Source organism: Alosa alosa, chromosome 13 (assembly GCF_017589495.1).
Source record: "Alosa alosa isolate M-15738 ecotype Scorff River chromosome 13, AALO_Geno_1.1, whole genome shotgun sequence".
Taxonomy (NCBI): domain Eukaryota; kingdom Metazoa; phylum Chordata; class Actinopteri; order Clupeiformes; family Clupeidae; genus Alosa; species Alosa alosa.
In genome coordinates this window covers 31,546,417-31,567,511 of record NC_063201.1, presented here as the reverse complement: position 1 = coordinate 31,567,511, position 21,095 = coordinate 31,546,417, and the positions used below count along the sequence as shown (strand labels likewise).

General features: G+C 41.8%; 2 protein-coding genes across 5 annotated transcripts; one reads left to right on the top strand and one right to left on the bottom strand.

Annotated features, from left to right (window-relative positions):
- Nucleotides 1-8,873: 8,873 nt before the first annotated feature.
- On the bottom strand, nucleotides 8,874-13,720 carry alg2 (ALG2 alpha-1,3/1,6-mannosyltransferase). Of its 4 annotated transcripts, none has more exons than XM_048259986.1 (3): nucleotides 13,584-13,720; nucleotides 12,417-12,726; nucleotides 8,874-10,987 (listed from the first exon to the last, which is right to left on the bottom strand). In XM_048259986.1, the coding sequence occupies exons 2-3, from the start codon at nucleotides 12,723-12,725 to the stop codon at nucleotides 10,082-10,084; spliced, it is 1,215 nt and encodes a 404-aa protein (XP_048115943.1). In that variant the 5' UTR covers nucleotide 12,726; nucleotides 13,584-13,720; the 3' UTR covers nucleotides 8,874-10,081. The 4 variants fall into 4 exon arrangements, with proteins under 4 accessions (XP_048115943.1, XP_048115944.1, XP_048115945.1 ...); XM_048259987.1 differs by lacking the exon at nucleotides 13,584-13,720 and adding an exon at nucleotides 13,518-13,554; XM_048259988.1 differs by lacking the exon at nucleotides 13,584-13,720 and adding an exon at nucleotides 13,176-13,504.
- A 302-nt stretch (nucleotides 13,721-14,022) lies between these two features.
- On the top strand, nucleotides 14,023-19,625 carry sec61b (SEC61 translocon subunit beta). Its single transcript, XM_048260930.1, has 4 exons — nucleotides 14,023-14,163; nucleotides 14,653-14,750; nucleotides 15,209-15,313; nucleotides 19,253-19,625. The coding sequence occupies exons 1-4, from the start codon at nucleotides 14,161-14,163 to the stop codon at nucleotides 19,338-19,340; spliced, it is 294 nt and encodes a 97-aa protein (XP_048116887.1). The 5' UTR covers nucleotides 14,023-14,160; the 3' UTR covers nucleotides 19,341-19,625.
- Nucleotides 19,626-21,095: the final 1,470 nt, after the last annotated feature.

Below are 21,095 nucleotides of genomic sequence, written 5' to 3'. Positions count from 1 at the left end.
TCAATCAGTAGCACCGTCTCTGAGCTGCTTTGAGTGAGTGCCATGGCTTTGTCTCCCGCTAAATGAGCGCGCTCACACACCAGATTGATTGACATGACCCCCTTGCCCCCCCCAGCTGCTTCTCAGGTGAAGTGTTCTCCAGCTGGGCCACGGTCTCACTGGCATTGGTGTTACTACGATGGGGGCACAAATTCCCATGATGCCAGACAGAAATTGTTTTCTCTAAGACACACATGCAAACACATAAACACAGTGGGAGAAACACACATTTACAAACACACAAACACACACACGCACACACAAATGGAGATTAATGATGGTTTAGATGAGCTTTTCTACATGTACATTTGTGTGTGTGTGTGTGTGTGTAGTGGTTGTGGAGGGGTGGGAAGCTTTGTGGTTATGCTAAGAGGCATATTCATTCAGGGGAGGGGGGACTGATGGGGGATGGCAGGACTAGGGGAGAGAGAGAGAGAGAGAGAGAGAGTATGATTAGTGAATATGTAATGTGCCACTGCTTGACTGACAGCTCACTGAGGACTGGATACCTGCCAGATTGCCTAAAGCCATCTACACCGCATCCGCCCACCCCCACTAGACACACAGGGGAAACTGTCCATTTCACATTAAAAATAATTTGAAAAGCGCAGCTATGTCTTTAACAAACTTTTTGACATTCCTGCATCAAGCATAACGTGTCTTTTCCACTGCATGTAATTTATCTTTTTATAGAGCCCATCACTGCGCCCGTTATGCGGCCACGCGCGCACGTTATTGATTGCTTTATTAAAAACTCCCCCTGAGATTGTTTTACGCTGCACGTGTAAATCACGGATAACCCTTACGAGATATATGCTAATACACCCCAGTGTTTTATGGAAGCAGTAAAAAGCTGAACTCCATAATTTGTTAACGTGTTCCAACTTCCATGTGAAAGGACGATCTCTGTGTGAATACAAATGGAGACCTTTCACCTGTCAGCCTAGCGAGGAAGCCTCACTTACACTGTGTGCCACACGTGCGAACACATCCTTCAGATAGCTGACACTTAACCGTGCCGTTCTCTAAGGTTGTGCTTACCTGACCTGGTTTATCTAGGCGGTTGATTTACGCGTTTGCGATGCTTGCAGCCTATTCTCTGTGTTTTAATGCATGATTAAAGCGCAATCAGCTGGGTGGATAAAAATACGCCTTCATATTTAATACCAGTGAGTGCTAATGAGCGGACACAAGGGCTCGCGACCTCAAACTGCCTACAAAACGAATGCTTGGTCGCGTGGCTATGCATCTGACCGTCTCACGTTACCGCATTAAAGTCTGTTTAAAAAAAAAACACTCCCCCAGGATAATTAATTATAGGCTACATGCCCGCAAAGCGCGCTAGAACCTCGTTTCTTATCACCGGTTTCCAGGACACACAAAATGCGGGTCTCTGGTGCCTCTCGGGCCCAACTGCAGAGCTACCTAAGAGAAATTGCAAGAGGAGGTTATGTAAAAAATGTAGAAGTCCATAGCGGCATGGATTGACGTCTGCTTTCGGACAGCTCAGAAGATGTGCTGTCTAGGGTCCTTCACTTTCAAAAGAAATCTAGGATTGCAGTCAAGGTGGCACTCTGGTAGGGGCAGGTATTGATCCTCATGAAGAGTGCTATTGACCTGACCATTGTATTCTAAGTGACTCTGCCTCCTCTCTCACTGTCTCTTACTCAATAAGACAGACCTCTATCAGGGGATAACCAATTCGAAAGCACCAGCAATTTCTGTATTTAAAATCAAGTGTGAAGCTGCTGCAATGATTCTTGTCAGGGATCTTTCTTGCCCATGAAACACATCACACTGTCATATGTATGAAAGTGTGGGCAAAGAATAATTAATGTAGTCGTAACACTAAAATGTTTTGGGAATATCTTTCTCCTCATGTCTATAAGACAGCACTTTCTGATAACAAAACGTCTCTGGCAAAAGGTGTCTTGAAGGGAGAAATACAGAATACTTCATTTCTGAATATACAAGGTTACAAATGAACATAAAATAAACAGTCATTTATAATGCTAATTGTCCTGCTATTTAGTACAGCTGAGTGCATGAATCATCAGCTTTAATGAGTTTTCCATGCATTAGGCCTACACATGCTTGCTGTAGTATGGATGTACTCTCAGGGGTATTTTTTATTCTGTTGGGGGTTTCCACACTGTGTGCTGTTATCTTCTACTAAATATGTTTGGTTTCACGCTTATCCACAGCACTAATGTTGGAGCTTCACCAACAAAATGGATTAACATATGATACTTACAACAGGGAGTAAAATTCGGACATCACAAGGCCCCAAAGTGCCCAGACACACCAGTGTGAACCAGTCTGCAGAAGTGTGAAGGCATGGAGAATATATATAAGAGGTCTTTAACTGAGTATTTGGAGAATATATATAAGAGTTCTTTAACTGAATATTCTGAATATTTGTTTTGGGTTGGCTGTGCGGTAGTATGTGCCATATTATATATAATGCTTTGTTATTTTGTTAGAATTTGCCACTCTGTAATATTGACAATATTGCTGATGTTTTTGTATAGCAGTGTCTGAATGTTTTCCTATTTCAACTGAATTACATTGATATAAAAAAATACTTAAACATTACTATATTAATATTTTTATTACATTGTATTATACTGTAAAATTGCCAGTTCTCCACAGAATATCGATATGCGTTTTTACCATATCCCATTCTGTTGTAACTGGAAACATTTTTAACAAGAACTCAGGGCTTGACCCTGAGGTTGCCCCCAAAGGCTCAGACCTGCAGTCTTGCTATTGGTACTAAGAGCCATTGTTGAGATTTTAAACCAAAAGGTGGGATTATTGTGGAATATTTTCTACTGGGCCAGGTTTTACTACCAAAGTCTGACCTGTCTGATGATGTACATTTACACTTCAGGCACAAGTGGGTGTGATTGGGCTGCTTGACTGGTGTGGATATGGATGTGTGATGTGTTACTCATGGGCCTTCTCTGATTGTTTAACACTCTGTAAAGCGCCATGAGACATGCGTAATGTTTTGGCGCTCTATAACAAGTTGATAAAGGTTATTAAGGAGGTCAGTCAGTGCTAGAGGGAGGTCTGTTTCAACAGACTTTGGCCTCAGACCATATACAGGTGGGTCTCAAAAAATTTGAATACCGTGGATATATATCGTGGTTATTTTTTTCTCATCATTTATGTAAAAAAGGCGAATCTTTCATATATTCTAGATTCATTACATATAGAGTGAAATATTTCAAGTTTTTTGTTTTAGTGTCGATGATTAGGGCTTACAGCTCATGAAAATCAAAAATCAGTTTCTCAAAATATTAGAATAAAAATGTTATAATACAGAAATGATTCCTGAGCCTTTAATCTCATAGGCTATGTTTAGACGGAAACGATCTGAAGAGAAAACCCAAAAGTGAAAACCCAAAAAGGGGAAAACCCAAAAGTTTTCACCCACGAGCGTAGTCGTGTAAACAAGGCCTTAGTCTTAGCCTGGAAAATCCAGACCCTGGTAATCTAGAAAGATTAAGGGTCTGGCTACGAACAATGTAATTGGCCAACTCGAGGGGCGGCACCAAGCATGCATTTTAAAATCTCACTGCACGCAATTGGATAACACTAAACCATTGTTTACTCTGAATGATTCCGGACTTCGAAGCAATTGGATAACACTACGACCAATGTTTACTGACCTCCAACGTTGCAGTGCTGTCGTCATCAGTTTAGCTCGCCTCTGGCCTGCCTATATCAGACACAGCGATTTGATTGGTTCCCCGGGATGCAAGGGGTAAAAGTAACGTGCATTATTGCTCATTGCCAGAGTGTGCTTTCGCGAGAACTCTGGATATCCAGGGTACCTTAGTCTGGTAAACACAACCGCAATTATGGGAAAGACTGCTGATTTGATAGTTTATAGAGTGCTGTATCAAAGTGTATTCATGGAAAGTTGACTAGAAGGGTGGTAGGAAAAAGTGTGTAAGCAACAAGGATGACTGCAGCCTTGAGAGAATTGTCAAGCAAAGCCAATTTAAGAACTTGGGGGAACTTCACAAGGAGTGGACTGAGGCTGGAGTCTGCATAGGGTTGCCAACCGTTCTGTAAAATACAGAATCGTTCCATATTTGAAAGGAAAAATATGTTTTCCGTATTGAACTGATACGGAACGCATTTTGTTCGGTATTTTAGAGAATCAACTCGGTGCAAATCCATGACAGATCAATATTATAAATTAGACTATGAACGAAGAATGCATGATTTGTATGAGATAAAGGGAAACCTTTCTGCTATCATTTATCCCTCTCGGTTTGTCTGTCATCACTCTCCCAACAGAGAATGCACTTTACATTTGAGCCACTGGGAGTCACATATATTACGCTGCAGTAGCGTGAGATGACATGTCTTGCTCAGAGTTTTACAGTGCATCTATGCAAGATAAACAACTAGGCTAGCCTATTTGCTGCTGAGACAGAAAAAGAGATAATAAGCCTTCACCAAATTCAGAGCAACCCAGTCTCCTACTGAAAATGTAATAGCCTTACAAATTATCATGGAGAGAAAATCTAAGGCTGTTACATTTAGTTGAAGCAACCAAATCACAAGATATTTTTTCTGTGATATCTGCCAGTTCAGTTTCATACATTTCAGATTTGTTTGGTTTTTGTTTGGTTTGAGTGTTTTTGTATCAAAATTTGTATATTGTGAGAATGTGCGCGCATTTGACCAAATTGTGCACTCAATTATGCTCTCATTTTACTAGATTGTAGTATATTATCCAGTCATTTTAGTAAATAGGCTATAGTGTGTTCATTTAACACAATTTAGTAAACAGGGCCACAATTTTGTAAAATGATGCACTATTTAGTAAAACAAGTGAATATTTCCTAGATACACACACACACACACACAGAAGTGTATATACCCCCTCTCCCCACGACACCCCCACATTCCACCCCCGTTCCTTATTTTCATATCAGAAAGTTGGCAACGTAGGCCTAAGTCTGCCTCAAGAGCCACCATGCACAGACGTGTCCAGGAACTCGGCTACTAGTGGCACATCCCTATAGTGTCAAGCCACTCCTGAATCGGGGATAAGGTTAGAGCATCTTACCTGGGCTAATGAGAGACAGAACTGGACCGTTGCTCAGTATACAAAACGAGTGCACAATTTAGTAAAGCGAGCACATGATTTAGTAAAACGAGTGTATGTTTTCTCGATAAATAGATAATCTTGCAATAGCACCCTCCAGGAGGCAGATATCATCGTAAATTGCCACTCTGAGCGCTCCGAGCACACTTTGCAACTGTTGTGCACTCGTTTTTTAGTGTGCTCATTTTACTAAATCATCTCTTTTTAGTAAATAGTGCACTCATTATACTAAAATGTGCAATCATTGTGCAAAATAACACAATTTAGCTAAATGAGCCCACAATAGTAAAAGGAGCACACTATTTAGTAAACCGAGCACACAATTTTCTAAATCCAGTGTACAATCTAGTAAAATGAGTGCATGATTTAGGGGTGGACATTAAACTTAAAAAAAAAAATCCTGTACTACACTGTTATGAAATATATTCAAACTAACTTCAAATATCATCACCTGCAATATACTGAGTGCAAATTTATTAGGCTAGCATAAACATAAATTAATATTTATGAGGGAAAAAAGGTGTTCACTCCTGCTCCAGGTCATAACTGCATTCTGACTGGGTCATCAGGATCCAATCAGTAACAACAAAGCATAATTCAAATGGTGAAATCACCGATTTTCATTGGTTTAGACCCAAAAATATGTCATGTCCATTCCAATGGACGTGGGGTCTGAAAGCTAAGATAATGGCGTGAATGACAGAGACATGAGAACTGCTAAGACAAGTTTCAAAATAAAAGCGATAGTTGGTTTTTTGTACAACTAAGAAGACACATTTTCCCCTTGGGAATCTACAATGATACCATAGCCTAGACTCTATGGAAATAATTTGACAGGGATCTGTTTTAGCAACGTATAATTTTAATCCCTGAAAATAATTTAGATATTTTATGTAGATTTTGGTAGTTTGTTTTTTTTATGTAGCCTTGGCAACTAGCCATTTAGTATAATCAGGGTTGGGTCAGATTACTTTGTAATCCATTACTGACTACAAATTACATGGCAATTTTTGTAATTAGTAACGTAATCAGTTGGATTACCGAAAACATGTAACGTAATCTGATTACTTTAGGATTACTTTAGATTACTTCAATAAATATGGCTATTAAGTAAAAGACACCACCACAGAATTGGTGAAAGAATTCTCATTCTATTTTTCTCCACTCTTCTCCAAACATGCTCAACTCAGCTTAACCTTTATAAGGGCACAGCTGGACAAATAATTTAGCTTTCGCTGGATTTTTTTGACCCAGGGACATGGCCTGAGATTGGCATAAAAAAGGGAAGCATTAAACCCAAATGACACCATGTCCATTTCAATTGTGGGGGTGAAAAAATTATTATTTTGGGACGTTTTTCAACCAGGGGGGCCTGGTGACTTTCTCAAAGTAAACGGTAACACTAAAACTAGGCTACATTAAGATTAGGAGGAAAAGATCAGGCAGTGTGCCGAGAGACCTGCCCCAATAGTAGCCTATGTAAGTTAGTAAGTAAGTATATCTTTTGATTCCGTGAGGGACATTTGGTTTCTGTATTTATCCCAGTCCGTGAATTAGTGAATTAGTGAAGTCGAACCTGCAAGCCCAAAGGCCGAAGCCCTAACCAGTAGGCCATGGCTGCTCCAAAAGGCAGCATTTGACCATTAAACCATACAATGATCCAAAACATACAGCCAAATAAGGCAAGAAATGGTAGAAAGAAATAGAACAGAGAACAATATCAACATTTTAAAGCGGACCTCAATCCGTCACAAGTGAGCACAAGGCCAAAGTGATGGCAAATAGTCATTCCTGCCTCAAAACCCAGATTGCTGCTAAAAAGGTGCAGCCTACAATCATTGTGGAGACAGGAAGAGGCTTGGTGGGTATTATATGAACCATTTTGAGAGCTGTGGTGGTAAATAAAGATGTTTCCAGTGATTGTTTAAAAAGGGTATGAATAATTTAATAAATTGGTAATAAAAATTGCTTGAAATATTTCAGTTTATGTTTTATGAATATAGAATACATATGACAGATTCACTTTTAAAAATAAATTGGGGGTGGGGGAGTGAAATTTTCCAAGATATGTTTTCAAAAGATTCCTGAAGATGGGGAGGTTGTGGACATGAATTACCTACACATCAGCAGCAACAATACTCAAGTATAGGCTATAACATTTAAACAATACTCTATGGGAAGAAAACAGTCTCCTACAAAAAAATCACCTGTTGATATCCTGAAGGTAGGATGGATCTATAGGACCTTGTTGTTAACACCCAATTCTAGCCCTTCCATGCATAGCACTGCAAACAGATATTTCTAATTCTACACTGGAGATTTTTTAAGATTTCAACATTTCCCTTGGGATAAGTAAACTCTCTCTATATATATATGTATTTTTTTAGCCCACCAATCTGTGGTGTGTACCTTGCATAGCATTCATGTAATGTGATTATTTGAGTTAACCCATTTCACCCCATCGGTCAATAACAATTGTGACCAAAAAAAAAAAAAAAAGTACTTATAAGCCTCTAAAACTGTAACTGGGGAATATCCCAATACTCTTTCAGTAAATATTGAAACAATAGAGTGTTTCAATGAAATGTGTGCAGTGTCAAATGTTTTGAGTAAATTGTCACATGACCAGAGCTGTTTACTTCCTGGTTGCACCTTGAGAAGAGGATGACGGCCTCACAGCTCCCAAATAAAAGGTTTTTAAAGTATGTTAAAATAAACATAGGACAAATATGTTTGTACACATATATATATGTGTGTGTATGTGTATGTCTGTGTGTGCGTGTGTGTATGTCTGTGTGTGTGTTTGTGTCTGTGTGTTGTTGTGAGAGTTGTTGTATATGGTCTGTGTGTGTATCTGCATGGGGTGTGTGTGTGTGTGTGTGCGTATATATATATATATATATATATATATACGCACACACACACACAATATGTACACTAACTCTCACACCCCATGTAGACACACACGCATGCACAGACATACACATTCAGGGTTCTATTTTAATGAGCTGAAGCTCCTGGTAAATAAACAATGTTTACATATTTTTCATATTTAGTATTGCCATTGGTCTCAGTGTTCAGTTTGAAAAGTCCTGTCAGAATACCTTTATTTTAACAAAAAAGCAATTTGAGCAACCTTTAATTGAGGATATGCATATTATCACAATTGTGACCGGTAATAAAACTCACTTTTTCATCTACTTTTCTACATTTAAAAAAAAATAAAAATTATTGATTACTTCAAAGGGTTGCTAATATTTGCATATTTGTATGTCTGGGGAAAATTTGGGCTTAAATGGGTTAATGTTACTGTCCTGTCAACCTGAACCGGTTTGACCATTCTTGTCTGCCCTCTCTCATGAGTAATTTATAAGTGTTAAAGGGTGACAACACGGTGCATGTTCCAGCCGCAATAGAAAACAGAATGGTTTGGACTGTCTTTTCACCAGTAACAAAGAAATGACGACCTAACCCATTCCTTTGAAAGATATCTGCTATTTAGTCATTTCACAGTACACATCTTGTTGACATCAGAATGTACTGTAACTAAACCACCTGATTAAGAACTCCATTGAAGCCTACTGTTTCTAGAGTTTTCACCTGTTTCTACTGGGTCTCTAAATGTCTATACTCTGTCTGTTTCCCATATCTCATTGGATTCATTCAAGACTTGAATACAGACAACGAAGCACAAACACAAAACTTTCAGAGCTTAAGTTTAATGAATGCACACATTCTGATTCAGTACGGTCCCCAATACATTCAGATCTCAGATATATGTGGTCTCATTTAATCATGACCCCTGATCCCCAGCATCAAAACAGAAAAACAAATCTATCAGGGGGGAGAGGCGAAGACAGAAAGCACACAAGTAACAAACTCCAAACCACCATTACAGGCCGTGCACTCAGCGCCCACACCCAAACTTCTTCAGGAATGCTCTGCAAGAACAAACCAGGCCAGTCACCGCCACAAACATCCGTTCCATTCTTCCCATCGACCCAGACCCCCGACTGCCCACTGGACCACCAGAATTCCCCCCTATCGATCTCCGAGCCAGCAGCTCTAATGGCTGACGGGGAGCCGGGTGAGGGGGAGGGGTGCGGCTTGACGTGAGGCAGGGAGACGGGAGGGATCGATGTGCAGACGGCTTCTTTAGGCAGACTCAGACGGTTCGTTAGGTGCGCAGCGCGTGCTTGCGGGAGCAGAGTGGAATAGGAGGTTGGCGTGGGGAGGGGTGTTGGAGGGGGGGGGGGGCTATTGTCCCTTCTGCTGCTGTGGCTACTCTTGTCCCTAATGGGGAGAGATTCCACCAGCCTGTCTGTTCCCCTACACTAGTCCCATAGGAATTCAGTGCGTATGCACACAGACAGACATACAGATGAATCCACACATCTCTCTCTTTCGCTCTCCTTCACACACACCTTCCAGATAGAAAAAAAACATACCAGTGCCTAGAAAGATACAAAGAATTGGACAAAGTTTCAGAGCAGAATTATCCATCAGGTCCAAAAAGTAAATCAAGAGATTTCAAACAGTTGTCTTTTTGAGATTTTCCTGTAATATCACATCCAGCTAAATCTTCCCTAGGATGCTTTGTGGTAAACATTTCAAACCCAATTCCTCAATTCTTGCAAGATGTCTTGCAGCAAGTTAATTTTTTTTTATTATAATTATTTTTTTTATAAAAAAGTGACTATATATTATTTGAAGCTTTTATTATTTGGAGAATATCACCAATTAAAAAAGCACTGGGTGCACACTGGGTCAAGATGATGGAGCAAACGCGAATCAGCCATCAGCATCTCCTGTGGTGTCAACTATGCCCCTGTGGTGAGTGATGGGAACAGCTGTGGCTTTGGTCGACGTTATCCTCTTTGTTGGGTCCTGGCTTTGTTGGTTGCCATGGCGTCATTGGGTCAGGCTGAGGATATGCCTGTGGAGCTGCTCGGTGAAGGCCTGCTGTGAAAAACATTTGATGACCCGCTCCCTGCTGGCCTGGCCCAACTCCTGCTTGAGACGCGGATTACGGACAAACTGCTCCATGGCCGCTGAGAAGCTCTCCGGGGTGGCCGGACACAGGAATCCAGTCTCGCCGTGTGCGACGGACTCAAGCGGGCCGCCCGAGTTGACGGCAACGACCGGGCAGCCGCAGTACATGGCCTCCACGGGCACAATGCCGAAGTGCTCGTTGGCGGGCGTGTAGAGCACGCAGACACTCCGCCGCAGCAGGCTGACCTTCTGCGTGTCCGAGAAGGAGCGTATGAAGGTCAGATGGGCCTCCAGGCCCAATGAGCGGCACAGCGCTCGCAGCTCCTTGTGGTGCTCCACGTTTTCCGTAACGCGCGAATCGTAGCCGCCTGCCATGACCAGGTGCACTTTCTCCCACAGGTCGCCCTCACCAAGGCGCTCCCGCAGCGATGCCAGTGACCGCAGGGCCAGGGGGAGGTCCTTCTTGCGCTCGTACCGGTTGATGGACAGGAACACCAGGCTTCGGCCCTCAGGGATCAGCCCGTCCAGGCTCTCGTTGATGGGGATGTCGAAGGAGACCGGGTTGAGGGAGGGGTAGAGCACGTCGGTGTGCACGTCCCGCAGACGTGGGAAGGTCTGGCGGAAGACCCTGGCGGTGAAGTGGCTGTTGACCAGCACGCGGTCGGCCATGCCGGTGGTGGTCTCCTCGAGCCAGTCCAGCGGGGCCCGGTACCAGCGCTTCAGCAGAGAGTGCCGCATGGTGAGGAGCTGGTCAGGGAAGTGGCAGTAGAAGAGAACCTTCTTCCTTTGGCGCGCCAGACGCAGCACAGGAATACATGCTGAGACCTGAGAGAGGGCCAGAGAGTCCAAAAGAGTAAGACTACACGTACATTAGAGATATTTGTCTATTGCACAACATCTATTTGTCTGCTCTGTCAGGAGCAAACAGTGACCCTCAACAGACTACAGACTACAGACTGGAGATTCCACAGTGTCAGTGTCTGAGGACTGAGTGACTGGCTGTTTAAACAATTTCTTGGCTTGTTTCTGACATCCACAAATGACATGGGCAGAATACTAACCTGGGTGAACCCAGACGAATCTTTGAGTGCATCTGATCTGCATTGCTTATCTGGCATGGGACGAGCTGTTCAAATGTTTGGGCTCACTTAGCAATTTCCATCCTACTCTAAAGAATACCAGCTGACTGCTTCTTCCCTGCATGGTTTTACTGTATAGTTTAGAGCTGAGCTTTGGGTCACACCTGGGTTCTCTTATTGTAGATGGCAGATTCTTCTATTTTAACTTTTTATGTCTGGATATATTTGAGTCAAAGTATGGTGTTATGTCTGTCTTGAAGCTGCTGTGACACTGTAATTCCCTGTTAAAGGATTAATAAAGGATATAATCTAATCTAAACTAATCTAAGGACAGTGATGCCAATCAAGCACCATCCACAGCATATGGCATTGCAATTTTCTTCACAACTCTCAGAGAAGAAGGCCAGCATCCTGAGGTTCACCGCTTCTGCTGACATTGACACTGGCGTTTTGAGGGCATTATGAAACAAAGCAGTCAGTCTCTGTGAGGCATCTCTTTCTCAGACTAGACACTCTAATTGTCTCAGTGGTGTACTGCCCCCCTGCCCCAACTACTCCTCATATTCTGGTTAAAGCCAGTTTATGCTTTTCTGTGAAAGGAGTAGCACACATTATTGTAAAATCTTCAGTTTGGCCATTTCTGGTCATTTCTCACATGGAATAGCCTTCCATTCTCAGAACGACAAGCCTGAGACACATTTTTTTTCTGTTTCTGGACAGAACTCTTTAATAGAGTTCACAATAGTTGGTGCTCCAGATACTCAACTCATCTAAAGAAGGCCAGTTGTATTGCTTCTTTTCAGCTTTCAGCTGTGCTAACATAATTACAAAAGGTTTTTCTAATGATCAGTTAGCCTTTTAAAATGATAAAACTCAGTTTAGCAACCTCAATGTACCATTGGAACACCAGACAGATGGTTGCTGATAGGCCTCTCTGTGCTTATGAAGAAACTGCATTATTAGCCTGCTACAATAGACATCTACAACACTAACAGTATTTACATTGTATTTCTGATTGATTACTGTAGGTGTTATTTTAATGTCCTATTCCTAGAAAAGAAGGACATTTCTGAGTGACCACAAACTTTTTAACTGTACCAAAACATGACATCCAGTCTGTATTTTACACATGCAGGACCTTGTGTGAATGTGGGTGAATGTTAATAACAGATCACCTGATCGCAGAAGACCACGTCAAACTTTTCGCCGATGAAAAGCAGCAGGTAGAGTGCCACATAGATCATACGCAGATAGGCGCAAAGGGCATGGAAGTAACCACACACACTTCTGGGCAGCCAGTCTCCAACACACACCACTCGAAGATCAAGATCCAATGTCTCGGAGAAGCAGTGGGTGGGGTCGTAGTGTGCGGTCCAGATCTGCACCTGGCAACCACGGGAGCGAAGGGCCACTGCTGCATCCACCACCAGCCGCTCCGCTCCTCCGATACCCAGATCAGGATGCAGGAACACCACCCGCACCATTCTACACAAACAAGTGAGAGCACACATTATAGTAAAATGCAATGCATGTCTACTCATGATAGCTGGGAACGTGTCCTTGCCTTGATATTCATTATATGGGCGAATGGAATTCACTGGGGCTGTGCAGATGGATGGAAATAAAAGTTACTCTATCCAGTTAGTTTACGTAAATCCATTTTAGTGGATGCTTCAGCTTCTATGCAAAATTACTTGTAATGTAGGCGCAACAACAAAACTATGTTAAGTTATAAGACTTGTTGATTGTAGTAGTTAGCATAAAGCACTAATATGACAAAAGGTGTAAAAGAGAGCAAGTAAAAAACAAGTATGAGCAGAGGTCCAGGCTCACATCACCTCAGTCACACAGTCCTTCCACTGGACACACTAAAACACTCAAGAAAAAATAAGCATGAGAGCACACCAAGACACTGTCCCCTTTAAAGGACTTACAGTAAAATGACTTACATCCGCTGTCCTTAAGTTAGCCTACACGTATAGGCTAGGCCCACACCAACACCTGACATGTGATTTCCATACAAAACGTTTAGCTCAAATTAGCTGGTGATTTGCCAATCAGTCTGTTAACTGTTAGTATGGTTTGACAATTTTACAAACCGTAGGATTCATTAGTTCCTACGTAGCCTACAACACATCACCTCCAGAACTGAACCGGTGTAGTGGAATCTCAAATTCATCTACATCTGAGTTCCTCTAGATAGATGAGTTAACGTAATGAGTTGTTCAATACAGAAATATGACCAGCTGAAAGCACGTTTTCTAGTAACTACTGACCCGCATAACACCCAACGTTAATGGTTATATGAAAGCTGACACCAACAACAATTTCATGAAACGCACCTTGAATGCCTTGGGTTTGGTCACCTGGACAAATGTAAACTAATCTGTCAATGGAATATCCCAGAAGCCGTGGACGCCATGTTGGCTCAATGTCCATGCTGTTGTAAACATAGACAGTAAAAAAAAGGGTTGTAAAGGACGGAATCTATGGACGGAGCCTGAGCCAAGATGTCGTCTATGTGCAGAACAGGCGAATCAGAGCACGACATTTCGTGAGAGCCAGTAAACCCATTGCCTTGCATTTAAAAACTTAAACTAGGCATAAAGGTATTTTGAAATGTTGACTATGGAAAATTCACTTTTTTTAGGTAATACATTACAGAGGTCAAATGCATTTGACTCAAAACAAATTGTCACACTTTTCAAGTCAGTGAGCTGTCAATGTTGATTGCTATCAGGCATTATGCAAGACCGCCCTGGGGTCCTTCAGTATGTTGTCGTGGCTTTCCTTTCCCAAGGAATCGTCATCAAAAAAGTCTTTTTAGCAGTTGCGTTGATTTGGTCCACAGAAGACCTTTCTGTCTGCTTTCAAGAGACCTGCTTGTGTTGTGTTGTGTAACATATCTTCATCGCCAGAATGGTAAAAACCTAAGATTTCTTTCTGAATAAGTTGTCAATTCCTGGGTCGAGTAAATGCAGTGTGTTTGCTTATATGTATCTATCGATGACTTAGGTGTTACCTGAGTGGCTGCTAGCTTGCTAAGTTAATACCAAGCTAGTTGGTCAGCGTTTGACGTTGGATGTTTACTGACTATTAGTTAGCTAAAGCCGTTATGTATCTATTCATTTATTTTCTCATTAATGGATTCAGAAATTGGCGGCGTGGTGTTGTTTTCCATGTAACACACTCCTTACAGGTTTAGTCTGATCTGAACTGTTATGTCTTGCCGGTTAATGAGCTGGATAGGTCCATGGTCCAATTGTAGACGTGGCTATTTTGACTGTGACCGGTTTTAACTTATTTTGTGCTACTGAGCTTAAAATGCAACGTTAGTTAATCTTTAAAGGCTCTTTAGATCATATGTGTCGTTTGTGATCATATGTCAATTGTGTTAAATTTCTCGCACAGCCTGGTCCCGCTGCTAGTGCCACCAATGTTGGAGCGTCCAGTCGCTCTCCCAGCAAAACAGTAGCCCCCCGGGCAGCAGGATCCACAGTGCGGCAGAGGTAAGGTCATACACATGTAGTCAACTACGGTTGTAAACACCGTGAGAATCTTGGTAACACACTCACATTCTGACACCACTCTGACGCGAAGACCTTGTAGACAATCATGGATAATTAACTTGAGTAAGTCGTTATTTCAGTCAGTTAGTGGCAGAGATTTGTTTGGGTGATTGGTTAATCCTATTAAGATGCCATTGATGGATGGCAAGAGAGAAAGAGAGGGAAGGAGAAGAAGACTCATAGAAGAGCAAGAAGGTTACATTATTAAGCCAGTTTCTTATTTGGTTGCACATTGTAATTATTCAGTGTGACTAAGAAAATGGAATCCATCAATGTGTTTTCTCATTATGCTGGGGAATGTTAGCCAATCTATTACCTAGACTTTAACAAAATAAATATTGCAGCAGTACATTCATGTGTGTGTGCTTGTCTGTGTGTGCGTGTCTGTGTATGAGCAGGAAAGCCACCAGCAGTGGAACACGAAGTGCAGGCAGAGCCACCGCATCAACAGGGACAGGAGGCATGTGGCGCTTCTACACTGAGGACTCACCAGGGCTTAAAGTGTAAGTATAGGATCCCTACTGGACACACACTTGAAAGTGTGGCTTCAGCATCATTTTACATTTGTGTGGAACGAAACACCGCCATAAACTCATCCAGTACAGCCCTGCCTACTATACGTAGGATACATGTATGAGTCCTCTACGCATGAAGTGCAATATGAAGACATGGAAGCCACAATGTTTAGTTTTACATTCATATTTATTTATTGGTATATTTGGTTAAGTTCAAGATGGGCAAAACATTGCAAAGCATATGATTCAATGTAAGCAATGGTGCTCTGAACACTGTGTGCAGGCAGTCAAGGTTTTGTTCTGAGCCTGATGAAATCAATTTCAATATGGGTTTCATTTTCATTTGAACTTTTCTTATCTCTCATCTGTAAATAACTTTAGGTGGATTTTCTGTGCTCAGTGCCTTCTTAATATGGCGAGTTTTGTAGATAGGATAGCACCTCAAAAGCACTAAACATGTAGGAAATGTAGGCAGGTAGGAAAATGGTGCAAAACGTTTTGATTTTGAACTGGCTCCAGTATATAAGTGATGTAAAGTACAAGGAAGTCCACTTCCATTTTCAGTAGTTTTGAGGATATTGAAGGTAAGGGAAGGAAAGAAAATTAATTAATAGAAAGAATTGATAAAAATATATATTTTATTAAATCTGAACAGTTAATTAGGAGGAATATTATATGTTAAAATTTGGTAGGTGATGTATGGAATAGATGGTTCTTCATGTTTTTATATAAATGTAACAAAACAATACGTAATGTTGAATTACTTAAATTAATTATTACGTAGTGCACAAATACCAACTTCCTACAGCACATTAGCTTCCTGAACACTTAAGTTAAGCTACAGACCACTGCACATTGGCACTAACATTACTGCACACTGATTAAACACTAGGGGTGCAAAGCTACATGGATTTGTAGCCGTTTAGGTTCAATACAGACGTCTTCCGAATGTACCAAATGCTGTCTTTTACAGTAATCAACAGTAGGCTTTTTTTGCATGCGGACCATGTTTCATATTTGAGTTTCCACACAAACATATAAGGTGGCAGACCATATGTCCGTTTACACCAAAAACATTTGACACCTTCTCAAAATACTATCCCTGCTCATATCTTTTGAGCATCAGCAATATTGTTAGTGAATGTTAGGCTAGCAGTACTTATGTCTTACAGTACCAGAAATTAACCAAACCGTGATGAGTTCAACAGCAAGGTACATACTGAATCATGAGTTTTGTGTACTGTTACACCCCTATTAATAATCTCACTTATCCACATCTTCATCCCTTTATCTGACATTTTAGCTTTTAAACACATACAGTTATGGTCCAAAGTGTTGGCACCCATGCTAAAGTTGACTAAAAAGAGGAATATAAAATCTTTTGGAAATTGATCTTAATGCCTTAAGTAAAAAAATGAGGAAATATCCAACCTTTTAGGACACCAATTTTCTTTGAATGAATAATGTATCATAAATAAATAAATGTTCTTCCTTAAAATACAGGGGTCATAAGTATTGGCACCCCTATGTTAAATTCCCATAGAGGCAGGCAGATTTTTATTTTTAAAGGCCAGTTATTTCATGGATCCAGGATACTATGCATCCTAATAAAGTTCCCTTGGCCTTTGGAATTAAAATAGCTCTACATAATCACATACCCTTCACCATACCTAGAGGTTGGCATGGTGTTATTTCAGTTAGCCTATTAGCTGGTTTGATTTGCATTGAGCTCATTGAGCATCAAACCAGCTTATAGGCTAACTGAAATAACACCATGCCAATCTTTAGCTTAATGAATGTATATAACTCCATGACTTTACATCCCCCATAGCTATGCTGCCTAGCTAAGCATACAAAGTCATAGTGCGTGCGTGCATGAGGCTATTCACTTCCAACAACGCTCTTGCATATGTTTCTGGACTGGTGCTTGTTTTTAGTCCCTGGTGTGCTAAGAGTAAATGGGGCGTGCTGCAGGAATCATTTATTTAGGGGTTTATGAAAACCTGTAATGAGTTCAAACCTTCGTCCTTTTTCCTTCATCCTCTAGCTTGCTTACGAACACACACACACACACACACACACACAGGTATGTTTAATTGATGCAGGAAGAGTGGGGGATGATGGGAATGGGGATCAACATGAAATGTTAATGCCAGGATATCAACCCTCTTTCTTAGGCCACCTCCTGATCCATACAAACCGTGCGGAGGTGTGTGTAAAAATGAGTGTGTGTTCCTGGCGATGAACAGTTTATGTAGGTGCATGCCTTCGTGTGGATACTGGTGTGAGGATGTGTTTAAGGGTCAAGGTGTACCAGCCTGTTAATGCTGTTGAAGTCTTCAGAGTGTGAGGAGAGCTGTGTGTGTGTGTGTGTGTGTGTGTGTGTGCTTAATTAAAGTTCCGTTCTGAAATGTCACATCAATTAAAGCCTGGGGGGTGGGCCTTTAGTCGGCATGGTTACGCTGCTGCCTAGCGACCCGGGGGACTCTACGAAGGGGTTCTAATAAAGCCCTTCGTTAGCTGTGTTCTCGTTAGCCTCTTCCCCTCCAACTGCGCAGCTAATCCAGTCACATGACCCAGAGGGTGCCCTGTGATTGGTCCTTTGGGTCAGGAATGGAATCGACCTGAGCTGTCTATCACAAAGAGACATTGAACATCTGTCAGAGAGGAATCTGTAATGACAGAACAACTCTCACCTAGGAAGTAATGTGGTAGAGCACTGCAACACATCTCCATTTAGTCACTTGGCAGGTTCTGACCAAAGTAGACGCACCCAGTTTATCAATGCCTGTACTTGTATGTTTACTTTTAAACTTTTAGACCCCTATCCCATCTCTCTCTCCTACTCACTTCCTGTCTCTCTCCACTGTCCTATCGATATAAAAATATATTTTAAATAGATGGATCAAAATGATTAGTCCCTTCATTCTGGGGTGCATTTCCTGTGGGTAGTTGAACAACTGCTGTAATTAGATGATTGTGACTATTATGACTATTAAATGATGATTAAGACTATTGATTTTAACTGACTCTCTACATCAGTGGTCCCCAAACTTTTTCTTCTGAGGGCCAGCTCACTATGCCTGGCACTAAGAGAGGGCCAGAGACTCGGAGTATATCAGTAACCATAAATAGCTTAGTGCTGTGAACAACAACAATCTACCTTAGTTGAATATTCCATTACATTTAATCATAGGCTACTGCAATTTAATACCATTGTTTGCTGTCTTTATATTGCCATCATGCCATGTAAACATTTCATTCCGTTTTCGATGGTAAATGCGAAACAGTGCCAAGACAACCACCAGTGGACAAAAAGAGTATTACACGTGTACTGTTAAGACCCGCCATAGAGAATGAATGGAGGAAATTACGGATGTTATAGTTTGACGATGTCGTACTCCCCTGCGGGCCAGATGCTATATACCACGGACATGTTTTGGGGGGCCACCCAAAATGAGGTGGCGGGCCGTATCCGGCCCGCGGGCCGTAGTTTGGGGACCACTGCTCTACATTGTTAAGAAGGTGCTCAAATGCTTGTTCGGCAAACACAGTACTGATTAGATGTTAAGTCCATTGCCGGGAACAAAGAAATCAAGAATGTAAGCCAGTTAATCAGTTGCTAGTTCTACCCTCCACTAGGGGGTGCTGTAAGAGTGAGAAATGGACACTCGGCCATACAGACAAACACTTAAACGTGATGGTGCTTTCAGGCAAGGTGGAGATTCTTCTGAGAGCCTTTGTGAGCGCTAGAGCGGTGACTTGGGGAGGTGTTCTGCTACCCTAATCCAGCCTGAGACGGCCATTAATTAATTTCTCTCTTTCTTTATCTCTCTCTCTTTCTTTCTCTCCTCTCCTCTCTCTCTCTCTCTCTCTCTCTCTCTCTCTCTCTCTCTCTCTCTCTCTCTATATCTATCTATCTATCAGAGGGCCAGTCCCAGTCCTGGTGATGAGTCTGCTGTTTATCGCCTCTGTCTTCATGCTGCACATCTGGGGCAAGTACACACGCTCCTGAACGTCTTCGTGATCCTCGACCCCCGACCTGTTTTCGTTTCTTAAGCCATCGGACCTGGACCAAACCCGCCACCCTGCCCCAGGGGTCAGACAGACCTGCAGCCACCCCTCCCCTGCCAGTCCACATTGCTAGCCTGGGTCAGAAGATATCCTCACGCCTGTCCAGGCGCATCACGAATCCCATGTTTTTCCTCTTCCATTTTATTTTTCTCTTCTTATATTTCTTTTGCAGACATAATTTGTACACAGTGTTAAGGAATAATTTTCAATAAAGTAAGGTCTATAATTATGTGTGACGTGTGCATGTGTGTGTGTGTGTATATATATATATATATATATATATATATATATATATATATATATATGAGATAGAGGATGAAACATACCGAACTTGAAGCAAATATGTGTTGTTAGCATATTATCAGCTTACTGCACAAGAGGCTTTCTATGCAAACCAGGTGTTTCTACATTCCACAGACTTAAGGAGGAAAGGGAGTCTCTGGTTGTCTGTTTGAACTTGCAGCTCTGCAGACTCAGCACCTGGATGAATTCGTCTCAGTGTGAACACACACTTTCTCATGTAGACGGCCCCAATCACCACTTTCTCACCTGGTAAAAGTGCTGTGTCTAATTGTGGGAACTGAGTGCACCTTGTGCTAGACTTGGACGTCACATGTTTGCTTAAGCCAGAAGTTATAGTCAACTAGGTTGAACAGAATCGTTCAGTCCGATTAATACTTGGTGGCATGTGATGGACACATGGTATTCATATTCAAATTCATTCATTGTTTCATGAAATGAATCTTAACCAGACTATTTTAGACTTTCAGACTATATCTTGGTAATTTCAAATTCATTCATTCATCAGAGGATATCTTGGCCAGAAATAGCAAACTGGTTATGATTGGCTACTGGTTGATGCTATCTGTTGTAACAAAAAATAGGAAAGGTTTTCTCTTCAGATTGATACAGCAAAGTGGTTTATTCTAGTGCAAAATGGTAGAAAGGTCCTCAATTGAGAAATGTCTCAATGCAAATTAATCTGGCTTCTACCCAGATAGCCTTTTGTCCTATGTATATGATAATTGAGTTAACCTCACACCTTTGGCTGGGATGGTTTTCAGTGTGTATAGTATATACTCTTTTGATCCCGTGAGGGAAATTTGGTCTTTGCATTTATCCCAATCCATGAATTAGTGAAACACAGTGAACACACAGTGAGGTGAAGCACACACAAATCCCGACGCAGTGAGCTACCTCCTACAGCGGCGCTCGGGGAGCAGTGAGGGGGTTAGGTGCCTTGCTCAAGGGCACTTCAGCCATTTCAGCCGTACTGGTCAGGGTTCAAACTGGCAACCCTTCGGTTACAAGTCCAAGGCACTAACCAGTAGGCCACGGCTGCCTCTACAAAAATGGCTTACCCCTAAAACATCTGGGGGTAACATCATACCTCACCTGGCGCCAAACCGTCTGGCCTGCCATCAAAACATCATAACTTTATCTTGGTTGGAGAAATTATATCACTCATACAATTCGGCAGGATTCATTTCTTACACTGTACAGTGAGTGTTTCAAGCAGTGGACGCATGGTAAGTTGACCATGAGTTTCACATACTTCTATGAGGCCTTGTGTGCAAGTGATTTTATGTCCTTTCACACTCCACCACTGAAAAGCTTGTATAAGCTTAGTGGTTAAACATGACTTTCTAACAACAGAAAAGTCCAAATCCGACACATTTTCCAGGTTATTGGGTAC

What these genes read in the sequence shown, in the direction of transcription:
- alg2 (XM_048259986.1), bottom strand. Translation starts at nt 12,725, where the DNA reads ATGGTGCGGGTGGTGTTCCTGCATCCTGATCTGGGTATCGGAGGAGCG. An exon ending in ACGTGGTCTTCTGCGATCAG is followed by an intron (nt 10,988 to 12,416) that starts GTGATCTGTTAT and finishes GCCCTCTCTCAG; the next exon opens with GTCTCAGCATGTATTCCTGT.
- sec61b (XM_048260930.1), top strand. An exon ending in GGATCCACAGTGCGGCAGAG is followed by an intron (nt 14,751 to 15,208) that starts GTAAGGTCATAC and finishes GTGTATGAGCAG; the next exon opens with GAAAGCCACCAGCAGTGGAA. An exon ending in GACTCACCAGGGCTTAAAGT is followed by an intron (nt 15,314 to 19,252) that starts GTAAGTATAGGA and finishes TCTATCTATCAG; the next exon opens with AGGGCCAGTCCCAGTCCTGG.